At 35.5% G+C, this 27555-nt stretch overlaps 1 protein-coding gene across 1 annotated transcript; it reads left to right on the top strand.

Annotated features, from left to right (window-relative positions):
• On the top strand, positions 1-27508 carry SLC25A16 (solute carrier family 25 member 16). Its single transcript, XM_052640849.1, has 9 exons — positions 1-127; positions 6102-6194; positions 11587-11720; positions 12744-12807; positions 17584-17705; positions 17951-18017; positions 21498-21660; positions 25531-25599; positions 27077-27508. Exons 1-9 carry the CDS (start codon positions 1-3, stop codon positions 27231-27233), a joined length of 996 nt encoding a protein of 331 aa, XP_052496809.1. The 3' UTR covers positions 27234-27508.
• Positions 27509-27555: the final 47 nt, after the last annotated feature.

Below are 27555 nucleotides of genomic sequence, written 5' to 3' on the forward strand. Positions count from 1 at the left end.
ATGGCGGCGGCGGCGGCGGCGGCCCTGGCAGCCGCCGAGCCACCTCCCGCGATGCCGCAGGCGGCAGGAGCCGGAGGGCCCGCCGCCCGCCGAGACTTCTACTGGCTGCGCTCCTTCCTGGCTGGAGGTGGGTGACCCCCTGGGGGACCTGGCCGCGCGCGGAGTGGCCAGGGCGGGATCCCGGGCAGATCGGGTGTAAACAGCAAAGATGACATTCTTCGACTCTGGCTGCTCCAGTGCCCAGCCAGGTGTTTGCCCGACCTGCTGTAATTTCTAATAATCACTGGACTAGTGACAGCAGGATTCTGGGGAGAAACGGCCTCGAGGATAGGCTGGGGATGTGAAAGGGCATAACCAGGCACCCATTCTTCAAGGTTGAATAGCAGGGAAAAGAGGGGAGCCCCGTAAAGGACCCCAGGATTTCAGTGAAACATGCTGGGCACTCCTTTTCTTTATAGAGACTGCGCATGATCGAGTGTAGATTTGGATTTTGCTGTTTGCTTTGCTTAAAAGAAAGAAAAAAAAAAAGCAAATACTGGAAGACAGTTGTTTAAGAATGACTGGGAAATTGTGCAAAACTGTCTACAACCAAAACTGGTTCCGGTGGTTCTAGCAAACTGTGCAATAGCTACTTGACATGTAGCTGGTGCAACCCTACTGTTGGTGTGAATGTGGGGCCGGAAGTTTCATGTTATCTCTCAGAAATTTCTTCTGCTTTCCCATAAAGAAATATTTCAGTCTCTACCCTCTCTTAATTGGCTGGGTTGTCATCACTTAATTTTTAAGGCTGGGACTTTTTAAAATTTCACATTATAAGCACTTGTAGAAAGATATGTGTACATTGCAGTAGTATTAATAATTATTTTGTTCTGCTGATAAAAACGGAGAAGGCAATGACAACCCACTCCAGTACTCTTGCCTGGAAAATCCCATGGACGGAGGAGCCTGGTAGGCTGCAGTCCCTGGGGTCAGGAAGAGTTGGAACCACTGAGCGACTTCATTTTCACTTTTCACTTTCATACATTGGAGAAGGAAATGGCAACCCACTCCAGTGTTCTTGCCTGGAGAATCCCAGGGACAAGGGAGCCTGGTGGGCTGCCGTCTATGGGGTCACACAGAGTCAGACACGGGACTGAAGTGACTTAGCAGCAGCAGCAGCTGATTAAAAGGTCATTATTTATACAAGGAAATATTTGAGTGCCTGCTCTGTTTCTGTTACAAGCTCAGTGTACATCAGGGAAGAAAACAAGGATCCTAGAGTTTATATTGGTTGGGGACTTGTGGTGAGAAAGACAATGAACAACTTGAAAAAAATAAGTTGTACAGTATATTAGAGATGGCAAATGAAATGGGAAGAAGTAAAAAGGATAATGGGCCAAAGAAATGGAGAAGCTAACTGGTACAGAATTAAATAGGATAATTTGTGGTACATCTCACTGGGAGGGAATTTAGCAAGTTGATTTCTAAGGTGGAGCATTCCAGGTGGAGAGAAAAGCTAAAGCAAAATCTTCAAAGTCAAGGAGGGCCTTGTCATTCAAAGAACATCAGTGAGACCTGTGCAGCTGGAGCCAAGTGATATTGATGGGGCAAGGAGTTTAGAAAGTTAAAGGGGACAGGAAGTGAAGGGTCTTGCAAAGCACTGTAAAGATTCTGATTTTTACTGAAGTGAAGTAAGGAGCCATTACAGGTCTGTAGTAGAGAAGTGGCCTGATATGACATATTTCCAAAGGATCTTTTTGGCTGCTCTGTGGGGAATAACTGTAGGGATGTAAATATGGGAGATGGGGGGCCCAGTTTGGTGGTTTTTACAATAATTCAGATGTTAGATGTTGGGTACTTGAATCAGGTTAGTAGCAGGGGAGGTGGTGAAAAATTATGATAATCTGAATATGAAAAGAATACATGGTTTTCTGACAGGTTAGAGATAGGGTAAGGAAGAGAAGTCATGGGGGACTTATTTTGGTCTGAACACCTGAAAGGATGAAGTTGAAACAGGCAGCCTGTAGTTGGAACAGCTTTCATGATAGTGGTGGGGAAAGATCAGGAATTCAGTTTGGGCATGTTACATTTTGTGATGTTGATACTGGAGTAGAGTCTTGGTAACATGTAGGCCAGGTTAGCAACTAGGACTCTCATATGCTACTGATGGTAACGCAAATTGGTACAGTCACTTTGGAGAACTGGCTGTGTGGTTATCTATGGGCATTTGTATACCCGCAGTTGATCCAGCTATGATCCAACAGTTCCACTCTGAGGTATATACCCAACATAGGTATTTATGTTCTTATTTTTGATATTCATACTATCCCTAAAGCAGAAGCAACCCACATGTCCATCAGTGTTAGAATATATAACTGAAATATGGTATTATCATAGAGTGAAATGCTAATAACACTGAAAATGAGTAAATTCCTGCCACGTCAACAATGTGTATGAATCTCACAAGTGTAATAATGAACAGGAGGAAGCCAGATGCACTCACTACATACTGTGTGATTGTATTTGTATAAAGCTCAGAAACAGCCAAAGCTAAATTCATATTGTTGGAACTCAGAGGACATTTGGTTGTCTCTGAGAAGCAACAAATAGTGATTTGAGTATAAGAGAGGGACTTTTGGGAGACTGGTAATGTTCCATTTGTTTGATTTGGGTGACCTTACTGTGGATCACGGAACTAAGATCCCATGTCCTGAGACTAAGAGTTTGCATGCTGCAATGAAGATCCCCTGTGGATTTGGACAGCCAAATAAATAAATAAGTATTAAAAAAGGAGTACTGACCTCAGAATGTAGTTGTAATGATTAAATTTAAAAGTACCTGAAAAAGCCTAGGCACAGTGCTTGCAGTTGAATCTCTTAACCTAGTAACTCGTACAAAGGAAAGCATACTTGTTTTTTTTTACTGATGATTAGCAATGGTCTTTGGCAAATATCTCAAGTTTAGTTGCTTAAAATGAAGATAAAGGCTACTTGACCTAACTCAGTGGACTTTTGTAATGATTAATCGAGCCATAAAGTAATATGATGAGCAAGATATTATAAAAGAAACTACTTATTCAGCAGATTCTAAATAATTTTTATATGGTTAATTCATAATGACTGGGAAGATAACAAACTAGTCTGAAACCAAATATACCCCAATGCAAATTATTTTTAATTTATCCTCAATTTTGAGTGACCATGACTGTTATTTCCATTAGTTCAGATAAGATAAGCTTGATATAGAAGCTTACATGTGGATTTAATATTTGAGTACAAATAGGCAACTTATTTCTGGATATCTCAGAATATGGGTTTTAGCACCAGTTACATGCTGAGCTATTAAGTGAATGTGTGTGGATTTGAAAAGATTTTGTCTTACATTTAAAAAAATTTTGTAAAGTAAGACTGCATTCATTCATTCATTGAGTAAATGGGTATTGAGTACCTGTTGAATGCCAGCCCCTGAACTAGTCTCTGGGGATGTAGTAGTGAAGCGACCCACGAAATTCCAGTACTCTTTTATCTTTCTTAACAAATATGTGATTATGAACATAATCATAGAAAAGACACCAAAGGCTTTTTGGTAAAAACTCATTTGGTTGAGTGCTTGCTACATATAAGCTATTTCACAAAAGTGTCTTAGTCTGTTCAGGCTTCTGTAACAAATATACTATAATCTGGGAAACTCATAAGAAAAAACTTCTTTCTCCAAGTTCTTGAAACCAGGAAGTCCAAGATCATGGTGCCAGCAACTATCTGGGGAGACCCTGCTTCATCATAGCTGTCAACTTCTCACTGTGTTTTTACATGGTACAATGGGCCAACGATATCGCTGAGGCCTCTTTTTTGGGGCGATGGTGCTTGTGGGATCCTAGTTCCCTGACCTGGGATGGAACCTCTGCTTTTCTCAGAGGGAGCACAGAGCCTTATCCACTGGACCACCAGGGAAGTCTCTCTGGGGCCTCTGTTATAAGGGCATTAATTCCATTCATGAGTGTCCTAATTACCTCCTCTAATACCACCTCCCACCTCTAAATACCATCACTAGGAATTAGTTTTCAACATACAAATTTTAGGTTCAATTCAATTTAGTTGCTCATTCGTGTCTCACTCTTTGTGACCCCGTGGACTGCAGCACACTGGGCTTCCCTGTCCATCATCAACTCCCAGAACCTACTCAAACTCATGTTCATTGTGTTGATGATGCCATCCAACCATCTCATCCTCTGTTGTTCCCTTCTCCTCCTGCTCTCAATCTTTCCCAGCATCAGGATCTTTTCAAATGAGTCAGCTCTTCGCATCAGGTGGCCAAAGTATTGAACTTTTAGCTTCAGGATCAGTCCTTCCAATGAACGTTCAGGACTGGCTCCCTTTAGGATTGACTGGTTGGATTTCCTTGCAGTCCCAGGGACTCTCAAGAGTCTTCAACAACACAGTTCTAAAGCATCAATTCTTTGGTGCTCAGCTTGCTTTATAGTCCAACTCTCACATCCATACATGACCACTGGAAAACCATAGCCTTGACTAGACGGACTTTGTTGCCAAAGTAATGTCTCTGCTTTTTAATATGCTGTCTAGGTTGGTCATAACTTTTCTTCCAAGGAGCAAGTGTCTTTTAATTTCATGGCTATAGTCACCATCTACAGTGATTTTGGAGCCCCCCGCAAATGAAGACTCTCACTGTTTCCATTGTTTCCCCATCTATTTGCCATGAAGTGATGGGGCTGGATGCCATGATCTTATTTTTCTGAATGTTGAGCTTTAAGCCAACTTTTTCACTCTCCTCTTTAACTTTCATCAAAGGCTCTTTAGTTCTTCTTCACTTTCTGCCGTAAGGGTAGTGCCACCTGCGTATCTGAGGTTATTGATATTTCTCCTGGCAATCTTAATTCCAGTTTGTGCTTCATCCAGCCTGGCATATTGCATGATGTACTCTGCATAGAAGTGAAATAAGCAGGGTGACAATATACAGCCTGGATGTACTCCTTTCCTGATTTGGAATTTCGAGGAACACAAACTATATACAGCAAAAAGTCTTCATATATTATCACCTTAGAAGCATGCCAAGCTAGTAGGGCTGAACTGGATTCTGATTTATGTTAAAGCCCATGTATGTACTTTACTCTCATCAACATGTCTGCACAGTGGCATGTGGTAGGGACAAAATACATAATTGCTGGATGACTGAATGTAGTAGTGAAGGGACCCACAAAGTTCCAGTACTCTTGCATCTTTCTTAGCAAATATGCAGTGATGAAGAGCTGAACATAATCATAGAAAAGACACCAAGGACTTTTTTGTCTACCTTTTTATAATAGTAATAACTCATTTGGTTGAGTGGTTATTACATGTAAGGTACTTCACAAAAATGTCTCAGTCTGTTCAGCCTTCTGTAACAAAAGTACTATAATCTGGGTAACTTGTAAGAATAAACTTCTTATACTGTAAGTGAATAACTGAATTTTATGGGTAAAATTTAGTTATTTCTATGAGAAGTCATCCAGAAGAAGATGTTTCAAACAGAGTCTTGTAGCTATGTAAATACCTCCAAGTATCTGTCCCATCACCACATTTAGCAAGATTCCAGTGTTCATCAGCAATTAGGGGGCAGATTTACACTCTTTAAACTTATTTTCAAGCCTGACATGCTCAATTATTAAGTTATAGAGAATGGGAGCCAATCGTCTTCATGTCTCTGCTTCTGGGCAGTTCTCTTTGTGGAGATCAAATGAGAGATTAGAGAGTTTGCTAGCTGAATCAGTTCAGTTCACTTGCTTAGTCGTGTCTGACTCTTTGTGACCCTGTGGACTGCAGCACGCCAGGCTTCCCTGTCAATCACCAACTCCCAGAGTTCACTCGAACTCATGTCCATTGAGTTGGTGATGCCATCCAACCATCTCATCCTCTGTCTTCCCCTTCTCCTCCAGCCTTCAATCTTTCCCAGCATCAGACTCTTCAATGAGTCAGTTCAGTTGTATCTGAATTTATTTATTTTTTATTTATTAGCCAAATTTATGTATTTATTATTTATTTAATCATGATTTAATCAAAATTTAATCATGATTTCTATTTGGAAAGAAATGGTATGCCATGTCTTCCTGATCATTTCAAATTTTGTAGGTATTGCTGGATGCTGTGCCAAAACAACAGTTGCTCCCTTGGATCGAGTAAAGGTTTTGTTACAAGCTCACAACCACCATTACAGACATTTGGGTGAGTTGACAGATGCTGAAGATAAAAATGAAAATGTTATGCATTTGCTGGCTTGGTTTCTAGTTGTGAATTATAGTGGAAAGAGGACACAAAAGGGAGTTCAAGTTTGGAGGCAAATTTACAGGAGATGTAGCTGTTACCATTTTAATATTTTCATTTGCAATAGTGGTTATGTAGTTATCATTTTAGGGTGCTAATGTACTCTGAACTAAAATCTTTGAATCATTGAAGTAAATACTACATATTTGTTTATTGAGATTAACAAATCATGTCCTTAACAGACACACGTAACAGCTTAGCTTGATTAAAAAAAAATACAGTTAGTGATACAGATTAGGTTGTTCCTTTAAACACTTAAGTGTGTGTTATAGATACCTTAGGACAAACAGAATCCAGTGCAGTTAGTATATATTGATAAACTTGCATTGTTAAATAAATATCAAGTCCTTAGTTCTTCCTTACAGACATAAAAATCAGCTATTATAATTAACTTGGACACTCTAATAACATATCATTGGTGGAAATAAGAATTTTTTATAGCTCTTTTTGGAGGGCATTTTGATAATATACATCAAAGTCTTGAAAAGATAGGTCCTCTTTGGCTTTGCAATTCTAGTTCTACAAAATTGTTTTAAGAAAGTAATCAGAAATATGCTCAAAGAGGTATATACAAGAATCAAAGTATTATTTTTGTTGGTTTAAAATATAAGAGCCAACCAAAATGTTTAATAATAGGGAATTGGTTAAGTTAAATAATAAGCATTATTTAAATAAATAAGTAAGTTCATATTATAGACTGTTTTGCAATCATAAAAATTATAAAAGAATTTTAACTGACTAGGAAGGATGTTCGTAATAGTTAAATGAAAAAATATTGCAAATGATTTAATGACATTGCATTTTATCTAAGTAAATGTCTGTTTAGAGAAAATGCTAGAAGGAGAAATATGAACATTAAGTGCTTAATTTTCAATGGTGAGATTGTAGGTCATTTTTTTTCCTCTAAACTTATTTGTAATACATATTGAACATATATTAACTTTTAAATTAGAGAGCAAAAGATTTAAAACAAAAAAATTAATGTGGACAGACACCAAGAAAAAAGTTAGGTCAAGGCAACTAACTCATAATACTCCATTGCTTTTGCAGTTTTATGCTTCAGTGATGTATGCTCTGCATGATCTATCCATCATTTTATAAGGATATTTAACAGAGTGAATAATTCAGTTATTTTAACAATTGGGTTTTTAAAACATGATTTGATTTTTATTTATTGTGGCTCATTTTATTGTCAGTAAGTAAATCTGCTCTTTAAATTGAAAGAAAAAATTGCTAATATCTCTGTGTCCAGGAATGAATTTATTATCTTTACAGTGTACTGCTCACTCAGGTATAGAAGGAATCCGATCTTTGAAATTATTGAGAGACTATATATAAAACTGGAAAGGAAGGAAATGGTTTTCTTTTGTTGTCTAAATTGAGGATGAAAGGAGTTATATTGCTCAGTATCTGGTGGTGTTTAACAATGACCCAACATATGAATGTCTGAGCAGTATTGTTTTATTCCTTTAAACTTCTCCCCATGCTGATGTATGTTGTTTTGTTTCCTGATTTGTAGTCATTAGGTTACATATTCACATTAGATTTCACGCTCTACAGGGCTGCATGCCATGGGTTCCAGTGTATCCTACAAGGCATTCAAAATTTGAAATAGAATTCCTGGAATGCAGGAACGAACATATTGGTATACTTTCATGTATCTTTGAAATATACACCCCTGCCCCCCCAAAAAAGTATTAGTGGCTTTTTAATTTATTTGAAAAATGTTGGGCATTGTATTCTAGATGCCTCCCTTTTTACATGCATAAGGTAGTTTTTAAGCTTTGCTTAAATGTAAAAGCAAACATGATTTTTCACAAAGATGAAAAAGATACGCTATTGAATAAGACTTCCACTTTAGCTTCTTTTAAAAAGTGTATAGCATTACTTCCAAGGCATCAAAAACTTCTTTTTATTTTGAATCAAAATTATTCCGACCAAATGAAAAATAAGGGTTGTAATTAGAATTTCTTCTTCCCCAATTTGCAATGCTGCTGCGAAGACACTTCAGTCATGTCAGACTCTGTGTGACACCATAGATGGCAGCCCACCAGGCTCCCCCATCCCTGGGATTCTCCAGGCAAGAACACTGGAGTGGGTTGCCATTTCCGTCTCCAATGCATGAAAGTGAAAAGTGAAAGTGAAGTCGCTCAGTCGTATCCGACTCTTAGCGACCCCATGGACTGCAGCCTTCCAGGCTCCTCCGTCCATAGGATTTTCCAGGCAAGAGTACTGGAGTGGGGTGCCATTGCCTTCTCCACAATTTGCAATGAGTGTAAGGAATTTTTTTCCTGATCTTTGACCTCCATTTAACTTTTTATAACCAATGTGATATAAAAATAGGGAGTTGAATCATAATAGGCTTATTTAAAAATCCTCTTAATTTTATCTTTACGTTTTATTTTTATTTTTTGAATGTATAATATTTTCACAAGTTCATAATTCATAAAGTATAAAAGCAAACATCTTTCTCCCTCTTTAGCCTTTCATTAGAATTAAGCATTTTTACAATTTTCTTCCATTTCCCTTCAGAGGTTATGTGTATATATACAAGCATATGCTTATATTTTATCAAATGTTCCTTGCAATTCTAGCTTGGTAAAAATAAGAAGGATGTAGAAAAGGATCTAAATAACATACAAGCTTGATATAACATAGACACAGAAGACGTTGCACCCTACAGAGAATATATATTCTTTCCAAATATGCTTATAACACATGCAAAAATTGGTTCAATGTTATACCATAAAGAAAAATCTCAATTTCCCAAAGTAGTAATAGTACAGACTAGGTTGAAGGAGAAAAAACAGTATAATTATCTCAAGGGATATTTAAATGCCATTTGAAAACATTCAACATCCAGTGTTTTTTTTTTTCCCCTAGGTAAAGATTTTTGTGAAAAGCATATGGCTAAACTGGGCCTTTTAACAGAATTTGAGAGTCTTTGGCTTTTAACAGAAGAATTTATATAATTTAGATTTCTTTTTCAATTATAGATTTACGTTTTCTGTTCATTGTGCTTTTCTTGTGTCCTCCCCAGCCACCCTCCCTTGCTCTTTGTCTCCTGGTTTCCTTTTTTTTTGAAAATACTTTATCTATTTCACTTCTACTAATTATTTCTCTTTAAATATTTGTAACAAAGAGTCTTAGAGAATAATTTAATAAACATATTTGGAGCCACACAGAACTTCGGAAATAATCGGTATCAGTACAGTTGAAACCTCCTCTATGCTTCTCTGTCATTGTCAGCCTTCCTGTTCCTGCTCCGTGGCCATTGTTCTAAATTTAATTACCCCTAAATTGTTAAAAACATGTTTGAGTGTCTTAAACTGAGCTTAATGTTAGTCTTCTTTTCCAGCAGGAAGGTGTTCTTGATAGAACTTAGGTGTCTGAATATATTTAGTTTTATTATTCATATATTTTGGAAGAACTTTATGTATTATATGTATATATGTTTATATATATAAATAAGTGAAAGTGAAAGTGAAGTTGCTCAGTTGTGTCCGACTCTTTGCGACCCCATGGACTGTACCCTACCAGGCGCCTCTGTCCATGGGTTTTTCCAGGCAATAGTACTGGAGTGGATTGCCATTTCCTTCTCCAGGGGATCTTCCCAAACCAGGGATTGAACCCTGGTCTCCGGCATTATAGACAGACACTTTACCATCTGAGCCACCAGGGAAGTCCCTATATATATATATATAAATAGAATTCTTTTTAATAATTAGTCCACTTATATATCTGCTTATTAAAAATGCTTTTGGGTTTATCTTTTCTTGGATGTTAGTAAGTACCTACCAGTTTTAATTTCTGGGAAGAGATCCAAAGGTTTCTTGAATTCTAAACTTTGAAATCAGCCCAGTGATTTACCTTCATATTTGATAAAATTTTTGTTTGGAAAATTTGGAAAGAAACTTGAACATAAATAGTTTAATGATATAATTTAAATAGTTTAATAATGGAATGTAGAAGTCTGTACTACAAACAGGATTAATGATTGGTATTATTGGAATAATAAACATCAATATGTCAGACCAGAGTTAGTCTTTTATCTGTACTCCTAATTGAAGTATACCATTAATAAAAATTTGCCCTGAATTTAGCTTTTTTTTTTTTTTTTACTTTTTATTATGGAAACTTTCAAGCATACAGAAGTAGAGAGAATGATATAATGAGACCCAGGTTCCCATTACTCTGCTTCAACAATTAGCAACATATGGTCAATTCCATTTCTTATACCATTCCCTCTCACCACTGGCATATTTTAAGTTAAGCTCCAGATATTATTCTATTCATAATTGCCTCAGCATACATCTCTAGACTAGAAAGACTACCCCCCAAATAATAATAATTTATTAATATTATATAATATTCATTAAATGTTCAGATTTCCATGAAAGTCTTGTCAACTTTCTTTTTGTTTTTACAGTTGGTGTGTTTAATCAGGATTCATATGACATCAATATGTTACAGTGTTAGAATTGGTTGATATATTACTTGTGGCCTATAACATTTTCGTATACTTCTTTACTTTTTTCCTGTTTAGTTATGGGGAAAGAAAACTGGGTTATTTATCCTATAGAATCGTCCATGTTCTGAATTTGGTTGATTATGTCCCATGTTATTTTTTAAAATTAATTAATTAACGAATTAACCACTGGACCGCCAGTGTCCCACGTTATTTAGTGTCTTCTTATATCACCTGTATTTTCTGCAAAGTGATAGTTAAATCTAGACTTTGATTGGATATAGGTTCATTTTTTATTTATGGTAAGAATATATCATAGGTGGTGCTGTGTGCTTGTGTAAATAGTTTTTAATTGGTAGGTTTTTCGTTTCTTTTATTAGCAGTTTCCTGCTTGAACAAACCACATATATATCTGGGTCAGTCTAGGAAACCTTCCTTCATCCTTCTAGATACCTAGTCATCTGCATTGCAATATCTGGACTTTGAATATAATTTCTATTAATTTTTTTGGTTATTATAGATTTAATTAATAATTTACTATAACTTGTAGCTGTTCTTGCTATGTTTTACATGTTTACATGCTGTGCTTAGTTAGTTGTGTTCGACATGTTTACATGAGGAATGTTTGTGTTATTTGGACATAAGATGTATTTTAAGTAGCTTTAAGTGTTATACAGAAATTACTATTCATGTAATTCATCAAGCAAAATTATATCATGAATGATGGCATAGTAATTTTTATCTGTGATTGTCATGAAAATTTGGATTTAGGTAGTTTTCTCTGTTGTAATAGTATTTTTCTTCTAAAAATCTTTCTGAAAATAGGAGTATTTTCTACATTGCGTGCTGTTCCCAAAAAGGAGGGATACCTTGGATTGTATAAAGGGAATGGTGCAATGATGATTCGAATTTTTCCCTATGGTGCAATCCAGTTTATGGCATTTGAGCAATATAAAACGGTACTTGAACTTTTATCTTTTTTTTTTTTTTCCTCTTTTATATCTTTGAATAGCATACTTAGTTGTCAAGGCATTTGCTTTGGCCTTTAACGTTACTTTGGATGAATGGGTAAAGTAATGCCTTTTTGAAGGAATAAAACTTCTGATAATTTAAATTTTTAATATAACTTGAGTTTGGAGTTATCTGTTCCAGAATTGTTAGTTATTTTTGACTAGATTGTTTGTGTTCAGACTTATGAAGAAGAGCCAAGTGGATAATAGTAAATCCATAAAATATTAATTGCTTTTTGATGTGCTTTTTGGTTCTCAGTTGTAGGAGAGGAGTATTGAGACTTTGGATTTTCCTAATAAATAAAATAGTGAAACCATATTGTGAAAGTCTGTTTTTAAGTGACATTATAAGTTAACACCTTTCCCCATCTACTGAGTTTCTCTTCTCTGCCTGACTGAAAGTTTATCCTCTCAAACATCTTAGTGTAGAAAGGGATTAAATGCATTACATCACAGGGTATCTCAAAATGAAAAGTAAGCAGTAGAGATTGGGAACAACATTCTAACCTAGTCAGACAGAGAGAGTCAATGCTATTATATCAAGACCTCCATAAATGCTTCCTTTACGTTTTATTCCTACTAATCCCATTCACACTTTAAGTATTTGTGGTCATCAGTGTGTAGTATAGTATATTTGGCAATATTGTTTCTGTAAAAGTGCATAATCAGAGCAGATGCTACAGAGGAAATTGTTGTTGTTTAGTCGCTATGTCCTGTCCGACTCTTTTGCAACAGAGGTTGCAACAGAGGTTGTGACAGAGGAAGTAACTGACCTCCTTTTGATGTGATATAACACTGCTCAGCTTTATATAATTGTGCTCATTTCACTCACATTCAGTACTAATTTCCTTTTTTTTTTTTAAAAAAAAAGGCTAGTTCTATAACCCTTTTGAAAACAGTCTTTATCATTAAACAGTGAAGTTGGCAGCATTTAAGAAGTATCTCATTTAATTTGTTGCTTTTGGTTTCTAGCTAATTACTACAAAACTGGGAGTTTCTGGTCATGTGCACAGATTAATGGCTGGATCCATGGCAGGTAAGGAGTGGGTATATTTTATTTCTGCAAATTAATTTCCTATTTAAATACTTAATTTGCTTTAGGTGGTATGTGTGACATTGATCACATAGCACACATTTGTTATCTTCCTATGCTGAATTATGCAAGAAATCATTTATATCCCAACTCAAAGGCTTTTGCAGTAGGAGATAGTAAGGAGTAGTCTACACTTAAAACTATGTGAAACATATGTTCCCTTTGACAGATGTACTTCTGGAAATGTGTATTTTTTTCTTTCAAAAAATTTTTTAAAAATTATAATGGCTATAGTAATACATATTCCTATACAATGAAAAATAGTTCCGCTCCCTGGAAGCAGTCATATTATTAATAGCAGTTTCTTATGTTATACTTTTTTCCAATACTATTCTATAGGATTAGAACTTTTCTTTTACAATTATCTCAAGACTCTTTCCTGTATCAGTACATAGATCTTTCTTATTTTTGTAAATAACTGTATTGTATTTTAAGGTAAGAATGTACCATTATTAAGACCATGGGAAGGTGATACATCAAAATCTTAAATTTTTGTGGATATCACAAGGTTTATAGGATTTTGAATTCTTTGGACCTAGATTTATAGTGTGCAACCTGACCTACCTTATCCATTGTTTTGCCTTATCCAGTGTTTACTTAGTTCTTTTTCACTTCTGATAGGCTGACCCAAGATCAGTAAGTAGAAAAAAATAACCAGGAATAGTATTCAAAATGTTCAGCAAAACAACTGTAGAGATGCTAAAAAATAGGTCAGGTTTTGAAAGCCTCCAGTTAACTTTTTCATGACTGGATCAGGAAATGGTATGTGGTGGTGGTGGGAGTTCTGGTTATGGGAGAGGACTATCACAGGCATGATTGGGGGAGATCTTGGGAGCTGGAGCAACAGCTGTCTGTCAACTGGTATTTCACACTGGCATGACAGTGCTAATGTGTATTGTATACTTTCTTTGTACTGGTCACAGACCTGAGTACTTGTACTTGTAATCTTTGGGCACTTGACATGTAGTTCAAAGAACAATACTATGAAGAACGTGCTATGATTATCTCTCATTTTACAGAAGGAAAATTTTAATAAAGTTTTCAAATCTTAAAATTTATCATTTCTTACATCACTTAAAAATTTTTTTGTCTCTTAAATTGTATCAGTGACTGGTCAAACTCTTTCTTTCAGGGTTGTAGGAAAGATGAAGTAGGATTATGAGTTAAATCCTGCTTTGTATTATTTTCTTTTCATGACACTTGATTATTGATTGAATAGCATGTTCATTTGGTGCTTTCAGCTTCATTTTTCTGAAATGAAAGTCATCTTAACATCATAATTTCATTATATATGGGAAAGTAATAACAAACCAAAGGGACTTCAGTTATAAATCATCTTAAAATGGTTTTATTTATTTAGTTTTGGCTGTGCTAGGCCTTTGTTGCTGCACACTCCCTTCTCTGGTTGTGGCGTGCAGGCTTCTCACTGTGTGGCTTCTCTTGCTGTGGAGCATGGGCTATAGGGCAAGAGGGCTCGGTAGTTGTGGTGCATGCATGGGCTTAGTTGCTTCACAGCATGTGCAGTCTTCCTGGACCAGGGATTGAACCCGTGTCTCTTGCATTGGCAGATGGATTCTTTACCCTTGAGCCACCAGGGAAGCCCCTCAATTATGTCTTAATTTTAATTTATTATTATTATTTTGGCTGTTCCAGGGCAGGTAGAGTCTTAGATCCCTGACCAGGGATGGATCCCTCACCCGCTGCAGTGGAGGTGGATAGTCTTAACCACTGGACCACCACTGAAGTCCAATGTGGTATTTTGAAAAAGCATTGACATAGTCATCATAAAGTGAATCAGAACTTAGTTGAATAACCTCAGACTTACTTTACAGTGCAGTATTGTTTTTTGTTTGATCAATGTAAGATGTCATTATCTTTTCTCTACTTAGGGCTTCATAATTTTATACTTTGAGTGAAGGGTAAAATATGATTATCAGAAGAATAGTTCTCACCTCCCACTTATTCCAAGGATAAATAAACATGTTTAAAATCTTCAGGAATTCTCAAGATTTATCAGAGTACAAAATTACTAAAAATCTTCTTGCTAAATTCTAAAGTTTAAAATTACATTAAAATCATTGAGTTGCTTTTAGAAATATCAGACAACAACCCCTGCACATTCCCCCCCAAAAAAAAATTTGTAATTTTTAAACATCCTGGTTAAAAGATTTTGTTTTTCTTTAGGAAGATTTGATTAATTGCTGAAATTCAAAAGAAACGCACCATATAAAAACAGGCTGAAATCAACTGGCTGAAAAATTGTAAAACTAGATCATCAGTTGAGTATTATAGTAATCATAGGCATTGTATTTACCATTCTCTGAGGTATAGTTACATTATGGCAGTTCCTCAGCCTGAGTTATAGTCTTACAGCTTTTAAGCTAATGCCTCCTCTACCTTCACACGTTTCTGGATGACCTCATTTTCTACAGAGTTTACTGTTTGGGTCACTTTGTTAATCCATTTATTCCATGTTAAGCCACTGGAAGCCAGTAAGGAGACAATGAGAAGGCTTGGGACACGTAAGAGGAAAGAAGAAATAAATGGAGTCTGGGAGAGCAAATGCAAGAGACAAGACAAAAGTGATCCAGATAGGAAGCAGAAAAGAAATACAGGAGTTGTAAAAGTTTACAGAAGTTTAAAAAATGAAATGAATAGTGATGATTTGGATAAATAAATCCTAGCAAAATCTGATGTTTAACCAAATTGATCATGTGTCATCATGATCAAGCCTTAAAAAATGGTCAGTTTTTTTATTCTTTTCTATAGTTGTTAAACTCCCTTATATGGACCATTTCAATAAACATGAAACTTGTTTATAGAAAATCTCTCTTCATTTTATTTTGTAAAAATTTCCCTTGCAAAATATTTAGCACAAGCTGTAAAAAATTAAGCCACGCTGCAAAATATGTAGTTTTAAAAATACATGGATAATAAGATATTTGCTGTGAATTAAACATGGTATTACAGCCAAACCTTGTCTTAGGAACATCACATTTGCACTGTATTGGTTTAGACTCAGACTTAAAAGAGGCCATTTAGAAAAGTCACTGCCTGGACTGCCAGACATGACTAGTTTGAATACCAATAGATTAAAAAAAAACAAGTTAAATAGTTAGGAAATGAATAGCTTGAAAACAAATAGCTCCGATGGAGAGCTTACAGTCAAATGGACTGAAATGAAGGATTGACATTTCCAACAACTGGACTGCTGGCATTCTTCTCTTTTAAGAAATAGTTTTATTTATGGCTGTGCTGGGCCTTTGTTGCTGCAGGAGTTTTTCTCTAGTTGCTGCGAATAGGGGCTACTCTTGAGTTGCAGTGGGCTTCTCATTGCGGTGGCTTCTCTTGTGGAGCGTGGGCTCTAGAGCCTCGGGTAAGTAGTTGTGGTGCACAGGCTTTGTTGCTTCATAGCATGTGAGAATCTTCCTGGATCAGGGATCAAACCTGTGTCTCCTGCATTCTGGCGGCTTCTTTACCACTAAGCCACTAGGGAAGCCCTGACTGCTCGAATTTCTGAACTAAAAATTTAAATGTTAGAAAGTATTAAGTAAAGGTTTGCGAAAATGTAATTATAGGGAAGGCAATATATGTTGTGATATGAACCAGAAGATTTAGTCTCAAATTCTACTCTGTCATACAGAAACTCTGTGGATTTGGTCAAGTCTTTGGTGCTTTACAAAAATAGAAGACTATTTTAAATTTAAAAAGTAACTCATACATCAACTATACTGCAATAAAGAAGATAAAAATAAAAACTCAGCTTGTTAGTTTATGGAATTTTTTATAAATCATATGCTGATAAAAATCTAGGACTAAATAACTAAATTAGCTTATCAAGAGATTTTATCCCTAAAACAAATTATTTCTATTACTTTGGACATTATATTTTTATTATGTTTAAAGTGAAAGTCACTCAGTCGTATCTGACTACAGTCCATGGAATTCTCCAGGCCAGAATACTGGAGTGGCAGCAGCAGCGATAGCCTTTCCCTTCTCCAGGGGATCTTCCCAACCCAGGGATTCAACCCAGGTCTCCCGCATTGCAGGTAGATTCTTTACCAGCTGAGCTATCAGGGAAGCCCCTTATTATGTTTAGTCAGTAACAGATTTACCTAAATATTATGTATTTTTCAGATTTTTTTTTCTGTCATGCCGCAGGGTATCTTAGTTCACGGATCAGGGATTGAATCCAGGCTCTTGGCAGTGAGAGCATGGAGTCCTAACCACTGGACCACCAGGGAATTCCCCTTACTTCAATTTTAAAAAGAAGATACTGATTATGCTTTGAATTTTTTTAAAAAAGTGCCCTTATTTTATTTTTTAAAGAATTATTTAGGTAAGTTAAGTATATCTCCATTTTAGGATTAGAAAAAATAAGTAAAACGTCAGATGTCCTGCCTACTGCTATGGAGATAGTCAGTTTTTCTTTTCTGATATCTTATCTGACAAGGAATAGAATTTTTAAAAGACTCTTGATCCACTAACACTGTACTCTTTTGGTGCTAACATTTTAACTTCACAGTGGGAAGAATTTGAAAAGATGGTTTTTAGCTGATGATAGTATCATATAATTCTGTCAGTAATATTACCTTTGATTTCATTGGGTTTTCATCATTACTATATAATTTGAGACATTACTGATGATAGGAAAGATATAGAGATATATATATATATAAAATGATTCTTACACATTTTAAGTTTCTACTTTCTTTTCAGGTATGACAGCAGTTATCTGTACTTACCCTCTTGACATGGTTAGAGTACGCCTAGCATTCCAGGTGAAAGGGGAACACACTTATACAGGAATTATTCATGCATTCAAAACGATTTATGCAAAGGTATTTCATTTTTACTTTTCTTGTCTATAACATGCCCTTTTATACTTAGGCAATTATTTTTAATGTTATCTAAGTAGTTTTTGTTTTACTTATAATTATTAACATTAATAATAATTATGAAAACATATCTGTGTTCTAGTGTGCATCCAGGATAATATTTCCATTATAATGTATGCTTTTGTTCTTTTGCATTTATCATAATGAGCTCCGTGTAATTTTACTTCTAATTTTTCTTCATGCAAAAGGAAGGTGGTTTCCTTGGATTTTACAGAGGCTTGATGCCTACTATATTAGGAATGGCTCCATATGCAGGTATGTTTTAAATTTGGCAACATCTTGGGTTTTTCATTTTGTTGTAGGAATGATTTTAAAGTTGAGCATTTATTATTTAAGCCCCTAATCTGTCCATAATTGCTTTTTTTTCCATTCTAAGGATAACCATTGATTAAATAATTTCTTCTTTCCCCAGTGATCTGTAGTGTTACTTCTTAAAACAATAATAGAATGCAGTTTTATAATAAGTCCTTACATTTGGTAGGACAAGTCCCTTGGCCGTATGTTTCTTTTTTTGAGTAATGTAAGGACTGTAGATATCTTGCTATTCCACATGCATTTTAGAATCATTTTTTGATGTTGTACAAAAGTCTTTGTTGGAATTCTGAATGAAATTGCATACAGAGCGTTGACATTTTTTGTTAGATTTATTTATAGATACCTTATAAGCTTTGTTGTGTCTTTTAGAAACATTACATTTTTAGTTTATTGCTTGATTTAATTTTTGTATGATTTTATAGCTAGCCATTCTACTTGTTGGTATTATAGCCAGTTACCATGTAAGTGCTTTGGATTTCCTGTGTGGACCATCACATCCTGTGCAAATAACATCACTTTTCTTACTTCAGTTCAAATCATTATCTGTCTATTTATGTTTATCTTGCTGTACTAGCTAAGGATCTACAGTGCATCAGTGAGTACAAGTGGTGATAGTTGGCATTTTGGCTCATTACTGAATTTTGAAGGAAATGTTTCTAGTATTTATTAAGCCTAATGTACTATTTATCAGGTTGAGGTAGTATGTTAAGAATTTTTATCTGAACTGGTGTTGAATCTTATCAGACACCCTGTTCTGCATTTACTGATATGATAAGTTTTTTCATTTAAATCTATTAATTTGATGAATGACTTTAATAGATGTTCTAATGTCAGCCCAAATTGGTTATGATACAGTGATCTTTTTATATCCTGTTGGGTTCCATTCACTAATTGTTTTTAGAAGTTTTACATCTATATTTTTGAGTGAGATGTGAGATTAGTTTGCAATTTTCTCTTCTTGTAACATCCTTGTGTGGTTTGGGTATCATGGTTACATAGGTCTCATAGAATGAGTTCAGCTCTGTGCTTTTTTTTTTTTAATAAGTATAGCCACAGACCATGATGAAACTTTTATTTTTACATTCTTTTTTTTAAAATATATTCTTTTCCATTGTGGGTTATCATAGGAATTGAATATAGTTCTCTGTACTACACAGTAGGACCTTGTTTATCTGTTCTATGTATAAAAGCTTGAAACTGCTAACCCCAGCCTTCCTTCCCCCAACCCCCTCTCCCTTGGGAACTACCAATCTCTGTGTCTCTGCTTTGGTTTCTTGGATAGGTTCATTTATGTCATATTTTAGATTCCACATAGAACTGCTATCATATAGTATTTGTCTTACTATTATGAAGCTTTCTTAATGTTATCTAGTATATTGTCTTTGTTCAGATTCGCTGAATTCATAATTTTTTCACCTAGATCCAAGTTAATATTTGCCTGGGTTGTCTTTCTTCATCCTTTCATTTTCTACTTTGGCGTGTTTTGATTTAGGTATTTATTTTGTAATCATCGTATAGCTGAATTTTGTTTAATCCTGTCAGTAAAATTTTTAATTGCTAGTTAGTCTGCTTAATGGTTGTTGTGATTATTGATATATTTGGACTTGTTTCTTTACCTTGATATTGATTTCCACTTGTTTTTCTTTTTATGTTTCTTTTTATTCCTTTCTTATCTTGTTCGCTTGTTTTCCTGAATCCTTACTCCCCCAATTTTTATAAATATAGAAGTTTATTTGCCTCCTCCTATGCCTGGTGGTCTTTGTTTATTTAGTTTGTTATTTCCTGTGGGTTTTTTTTTTCTCGGGTGGTCTTTAACTCTGAGTTTCTATTACCTCTTTTTTTTTTTTTGGCCACATCATATGGCAGGTGGGATCTTAGTTCCCTAACCAGGGATTGAACCCATGGCCTCTGTACTGGAAGTGTGGAATCTTAGCCACTGGAGCACCAGGGAAGTCCAGCATGTTACTTGATTTTTTTTTGTTGTTGTTACTTGATCTTAATTTGAGTTTCTGACCCAGTGATTCCATCTTCTCAAGGCCCAATAGCAGGATCTGTCTCAATGGCTTGACTGTTGGTATCAAAACATAGAATCACTCCACTTCTGTCATGGGCCACAACTCCCAAGATTATATTTTTGGAAGGTGGTGCTGCTAGGGATTCCTAGAAACTAGGGATTCCTTTCTGCAAGCCCAGCAATGGATATAGTTGTTCTGTAATGATGAAGACTCTTGGGATACCTTCATTGCCATTATGCTGGGATAAGAACACTTTAGTTTTTTTACTATATATTCTTCTCTTTCTAATTTTTTGTTCTTAGTTTTATGTTTGAAACATTTTTTACATTGTTATTGTATGTACATAATTTTGTTTCTTAATTTTTTCAGTTTCCCAAGTCTTTTCATATTTCTGAATACTATTCACATTAAAAAAAATTTCATCATATTTCACTGAATACCATTCTACATAATTTAGGTATTTCAGTTTTTTTCCTACTTGTGTGTAATTTGCTATGAATTTCCTTGTTGTGACCTTTTTTTGTAGTTAAGGTTTCTGTGTTTAAGTTTGGTGAATAGATTTCCCAAATATAAAAGTGTATGAGTATTCTAAAGTTGTATATCATCATTATTAAATACTATATGTTCATAAGAATTTTATATAAAGAATAAATGCATATATTGAGTTATTCTAGACTGAATTTTTGTTAGGGCTTATTTGTTCTTAAGCGTTAAGTATCTTTTTTAATATGTTTTTAAAATTTAGTAGATATCAAGATATCTTGAGTAATGTTTAGTTGATAGGAATGCCTGAATTTTGCTTATTTTTTTTAACATATGACTTTTAATGTTTCTGTTATAAAATAAATCATGTACATTTCAGCCAGTACCAACTGCACATTATCAATAACTTAACTCAGTATTAGATTCCATGTGTCTTCTGAGTCACTCATTGTTATAGCTATTCCTTGAAGACAGAATTAGACACTGAATGAAATAATGCTTTGTCACTCCTAAATTTGTTGTCTCTTCCTTACATTATCATCATTATTATGAATATGTTATATTTACTTAAAATTACTAATCATTAATTTAACTTTTACGTATGTGAAGTCTTGTAAAACTGTTTAATTCTATTCATGCATAAGGTGGCATTATACTTAACTACTACCTTTATTCAGTGAGCTGAACATTATACTAGTATGTGATAAAACAATGCTATAAGTTTTTATAGGTGGTAATTTTGTTGTCTTTAGGTTATTTATAAACATTAATTAAATCTTTTCATCTTAGATTAAGCCAAATATCTGAAATCAGGGAATGCATAGTTAGTTCCTTGAGTTAATTGGTTATTATGTAAGAATGGTGTCTTCTCGCAGTTTACATTCTGTTAAGCATCGTGGTGAATTTATATTTTCTCTTTCAGGTGTTTCATTTTTTACTTTTGGTACCTTAAAGAGTGTTGGGCTTTCCTATGCTCCCACCCTTCTTGGCAGACCTTCATCAGACAATCCTAATGTCTTAGTTTTGAAAACTCACATAAACTTACTTTGTGGTGGTGTTGCTGGAGCAATAGCACAGACAATATCGTAAGTTTCTAATCAACTTAAGTCAAATACGTTTACCCAAGCCTGATTTTTAGCATTGGTTAGTTATTTTATTTTTAAATAGATTATTAAAAACAGGATCCTTTGAAAAATATAAATATTAATTTAATACATTTTTCCAATGTGCCTGCCCTTAAAGCATACTATAAATAACTTTGTGCCAAATTGACCAAATTAGTTTGAACCTACTCAGTTTCTGTGGATTTTAAAAGAAAGGAAAAGGAAAGCTAGAAAGAAACACTGAGTATAGTCTTCAGCCATGTTTTCTTATGAATTTGCCCATATGAGTTTTCTGAAATCTGAGCCATTTATCAAGTATGTGTATATATGTGTGTGTGTAGGCACAACTTTTCTTGCAGTAAATCTTAAAGACCTGCTTTGTGCCAGAAACTATGCTAAGCATTGGGATTTTTGCTAATGGAAGAACAAAACTGTTGCCTCAAGAAGCTAATACTCTCATTGAGACAGTAGCAATCAAGGGAATTCTATATTAATATAAGTTGTATTAGGAACATGGGACTTCCCAGGGGGCTCAGTGGTAAGGAATCTACCTGCCAAGCAGGAGACGCAGGATCCATCCCTGGGTCAGGAAGGTCCCCTGGAGAAAGAAATGGCAACCTACTCCAGTCTTCTTGCCTGGGAAATCCCAGGGACAGAGAAACCTGATGGGTTACAGTCCATAGGGTCACAAAAGAGTCGGACAAGGCTTAGCGACTAAACAATAACCAGTTAGGGACATAGATAAGTTAGGTGGAAAGTATTATGGAAAGGTGGCTTCAAAGAATTTCTGTAGACCAAGTGAGATTGGATAGATGAGATAAAATGAGGCTGGAATACTATGAGGCAGGAACATTTCAGGAACAGGAAGAAGAAAAGATTTCTGTGACTGAGGAGTATCCTGAAAAACAGGAAGACAACAGGAAGTACTAGAGTCACAAAGGCTCAAAAAAAATAGTATCCAATGGAAGAAAGAAAAGTCAAAGTAGGATAAGTACTGAAAGGTAAGGTGTTCATTGAATTAAGGATTACTTTTGTAAAAGCAGACTCAGTATACTTTGTAGGAGCAGACTAGGTTGAAGGTAAAGAAAAAAAAGTGTAGTTTACTTTTAGAAATGTAGCTGTGGAACCTTGTTCATTTGCAGAGAATGCTCACCTCTAGCTATTCTGTATTCTCTTCTTGGTTTTACTGCCCTTTTCTTTATTATTTACTTCCAATTTAGAGCCTTAAAGTCTGTCTTCTCTTTTCCACTTCTCTTCGTATTCTACACGCATTGACTCCTACAGGTCCAGGGGCTCTTCTCAGTTCCTTTATGCTGTAATTGTTTTGTTTCCTTGGTTTTTGTAAACAGTGCCCTCTCTTGGCCATCATCCTCCCACCTTTCCCTTTTCAGGTATCTTGCTGATTCCTGTTTTCCTCCTCTGTGCTGATACAGTTAAAACCTTGCCAGACTTTAGTCCTTTGCTCTTCCTGTAAATGTCTAGAGTAGCTCATCTGTCTTTAAGGATTCAAAGGTCAGCCTCTGTACAGATAACTAATTCTATTGAAATCTTCATACCGGTTCCCTCTGGTAACCTCTTGAATGTTTCTACCTGGACTTCTGTCGTCAGTGCAAACTCCATAATTCATATACTACTTTCTTGTTTTCTTTTTTGTGCCTGTCCTTAGCCCCCAACTTTCCTATTGTTATTGATAACCATTAATCTTAATAGTCCTGATAATACCTTGAAACCATTTTTCACAGTGTACATATCCAAACAGTTTTGCAATTTTTTACATAAGAACATTGCCTGAATGTTGTTTTCTTTCTTTCCCATTGTTACTTCCCTCGTTCTGATCCTCGTACTTTGTCTTCTTACTTTCTCCCTATTTAGTCAATTTCTTCTACCCAGATACATCTTTTTCTGCTTCAGTTCAGTTCGGTTCAATCACTCAGTCGTGTCCAACTCTTTGCGACCCCACACCAGGCCTCCCTGTCCATCACCAACTCCCGGAGTTCACTCGGACTCGCGTCCATTGGTCCCTTTATTCCCCACAAAATTTTTTCATCTCTCCACCTCCCATTAAACGATAATTCGTGGGACAGCTCTGGCAGGTGCCCAGGTTTGATCTCTGATCAGGAAACTAGATCCCATGTGCTGCAACTGAGAGTTTGCATGTCCCAACTAAAGATCCTGCAACAAAGATCGAAGATCCCAAGTGCTGCAACTAAGATCTGGCACAGCCAAATAAATAAATGATAATTTTTTTTTTAAGATGATTCATGGAGGGGAATTCCCTGGAGGTCCAGTGGTTAGAAGTCTGTGCTTTCACTGCAGGGGGCACAGGTTTGTTCCCTGGTTGGGAAACCAAGATTCTGCAAGCCTTGAGGCAGGGTCAAAAAAAAAAAAAGAAGAGAAGAAGATTGGTAGTTCATGGAGATACTATTGAGATGTATAACACACTTCATCTATTACTAATGTTATTTCTTAAGCTGTTTGGTTGGTATATGGGTGGTTTTTTAATTATGACTATTGCATAGTAAATTTAAATGTATATAGAAGTACATACTTATTTTTCTCATATATCACTATGTGTATATTATATATGTATTTATAACATGTTTGGCTTAGCTGGTAAAGAATCCACCTGCCATACGGGAGACCTGAGCTCAGTCCCTGGGTTGGGAAGATCCCCTGGAGAAGGGAAAGGCTACCCACTCCAGTATTCTGGCTTAGAGAACTCCATGGAGTGAATAGTCCATGGGATCACAAACAGTTGGACATGATTGAGTGACTTTCACTTTTTTATATATATATGAATGAGAGCTTTGAATAGGAAAGTAGAAAGCAGTTTTATGGCAGGGAAAATGTCTCTAAGACTCAATTTTCTTAACATTGAGATAAGAGTACCTATCTCACGCAATTATGTAAAGATAGGATGAGATAATATACTTTATCTTGCTTAGCACAGGACCTAAGTAGTCAATATTAGCCCTAAAAATATAATTTAAAAAAATCACCTGAGTCCTACTCCAAAGAGATTACTTTTGTATATTTCACTTTAGACAACCTAAAAATTTGTAAGTTAAGGTATAATTGACATATTCTATTACTTTCTGGTATATAACATAATGATTTGATACTTGTATATATGGCAAAATGATCATGCCAGTAAGTCTAGTTAACATTTGTCCCACCATCCAGAGTTACAGAACCAGGCAATCTTTCCACATAAAATTACCTCTGTCCTCTAAATACAATTATCTGTATTGTTAATTTTAGCCCTTGAGAATTTTTGTTGGCCTCCTGTATACAGCGGCACTTGCTGAATGGTAGTGATTCTTAACTGGGGGTGGTTTTTGCCTCTAGTGGATGTTTAGTAATGTTTGGAGACATGTTTGGTTGTTACAGTTGGGGGTGTGCTACTGGCAGCTATTGGGCAGAAGCCAGAGATGTACTTACACATCCTACTGCACAAGACAGCCCCCACAACTAAGAATTATCCAATCCAAATGGCAATAGTGGCAAAGTTAAGAAACCCTGTCTTAGGGTTACAGCAACGGAAAGTACTCAGTTTATTTCTTCAGGAAGTGGCATTTCATTTTCCTCTGGGGAATAAATAGAACTTGACATTGGATGATGAAAGAGAAGAATCACCAATCCCAAGAGAACCACTTCTGCAAAGGGCAAAGAGACCTTGTTTTTGTTATTTGGTTTTATTCATGTGCCTATATCCTGACTGCCAGGTTAGACAAAACAATCAGAGAGTAGGAACACGTCATTTCCTAGCATACATAGGACTTTGTATTCAGTAATTGCTGAGTAGAAAATTAAAAATCGTTTTTAAGTCCTTCTGTCTTTTTCTTCTTTTAGCTATCCATTTGATGTAACACGTCGGCGAATGCAGTTAGGAACTGTTCTTCCAGAATTTGAAAAGTGCCTGTAAGTTCTGCATTTGTCATTGTTCCGTTTCATTAGGAAATGTAATGTGTACAATAAGTAGGGAGATAGGACTGTGATCTCACAAGCAGTATAGAGATTTAATTTTATATCCCATAGTGTGTTTTGGTTAACTTTATAAGAATTTAATCAGGTCCTAATCCTTCTACTGGGTTTCCTTGGTGGCTCAGATGGTAAAGAATTTGCCTGCAATGCAGGAGACTCAGGTTCAGTCCCTGGGTTGGGAAAATCCTCTGGAGAAGGAAATGGCTACCCACTCCAGTATTCTTGCCTGGAGAATTCCATGGCAATTCCAGGCAGAGGAGCCTGGCAGGCTACAGTCCATGGGGTCGCAAAGAGTAGGACATGACTGAGCAACTAACACTTTCACTTTCAATCCTCCTATTGAAATTTATTTTAGGGAATTTCCTGGCAGTCCAGTGGTTAGGAGTTTCACTGTGGGGGCCTAGGTTCGACCCCTGATTGGGGAACTTAAATCCAGCAAGGCATGAAGCCAAAAAAAGAAGTCATTTTAAAGCAGCTCTGTTAAGTAGAAATATTATGTGAATCACATATGTAATTTAAATTTTCCTGGTAACCACATTTAAAGAGTATAAAAAGAAACAGATGAAATTGTTTTAAAATATTTTAAGCCGATATATCTAAAATTTATCACTTTGTCATCTTATTTTACATCATTTTTATTTATTTATTTATATTTTTAATCCCTTAAAAAATACTACATATTTGAAATTACAGCACATCTCAGTTTTGGATTTGCCACTGAGTTTCATGTACTCAGTAGCCACATATGGCTAGTGGCTAACACTATTGCATAGCAGAACACTATAGAGTTTTTTATAATTTATAACTTTCGAATCATTCTGTTTGGCGATGTGTTGTCCTTCAGGAAAAGAGCAGAATATTTATTCAGGAACTTGAGTTGCCTTTATTCACCCAAAAGATTTTTTTGAAGATTTCAGTCCACCTTGCATATTGAAAGAGAAAGACAAAGCTCAAAATGTTGGTTTGAAAGGAAAGAACACTGAAAAAAGAAAGTCTTTATTGCTGAAATCTGAAAGACGGTCCTTCAAGCTTTAGTTGTATAACATCTGCTCATTATAGCATACAACTTGAGCAGAAATGAGAGCTTAAAGGGCAACTGTTCATATATCCTTTAAAAAGACTATGTCAGTATTTCAAATATTATTATGAAATTGTGTTGCTAGTAAATGTCACAGACATAATACAAACAAAATATATTGTATTAATGAACCCCCAACTTCTATGCGTAATGCTTTGAACTTGTTCAGAATGAATTGCTGTTTTATTGTGAATTTTTAGCTTGTTTTAACACTTGCTTTCCAAAAGCTACTCAAGATGGAATTTTAGCTTCTTTTAAAAAAATGCTGTTATGATCCTGAAGTTGTCTGTTCGTGACTGGGCATAAAGGTGTCATCATTTAATCTTTCTCTTTCAGTACCATGCGGGAGACTATGAAGTATGTCTATGGACACCATGGAATTCGAAAAGGATTATATCGTGGTTTATCTCTTAATTACATTCGTTGCGTTCCTTCTCAGGCAGTGGCTTTCACAACATATGAACTTATGAAGCAGTTTTTTCACCTCAATTAAAAAAATAATGATTTCTTTTCCTTAATAAACTCTCAGAGGGAAAAATAAAATGTTAATTTAATTTGGGGGAGAACATTACTTGAAGGGGGATATTTACCCTGTCACAGGAACCACTGGTATTTAGTACTTGATTTTTCTATTCATCACAAATCAAAAGTGCTTACTATACTTTTTGATGCCAGTAGTTATATTTTAGAACATTGCAAAAAAAAAAATTCCTAAGCTGATGCTGGTTAATCAGTAAGGTTATTGGAAACCATTTTAAAGTGTTATTTGAAAGCGGAACTAACTTGAAATGAATTCAAGAGGTTGTCATTAGTTT

This window comes from Budorcas taxicolor, chromosome 5 (assembly GCF_023091745.1).
Source record: "Budorcas taxicolor isolate Tak-1 chromosome 5, Takin1.1, whole genome shotgun sequence".
NCBI lineage: Eukaryota > Metazoa > Chordata > Mammalia > Artiodactyla > Bovidae > Budorcas > Budorcas taxicolor.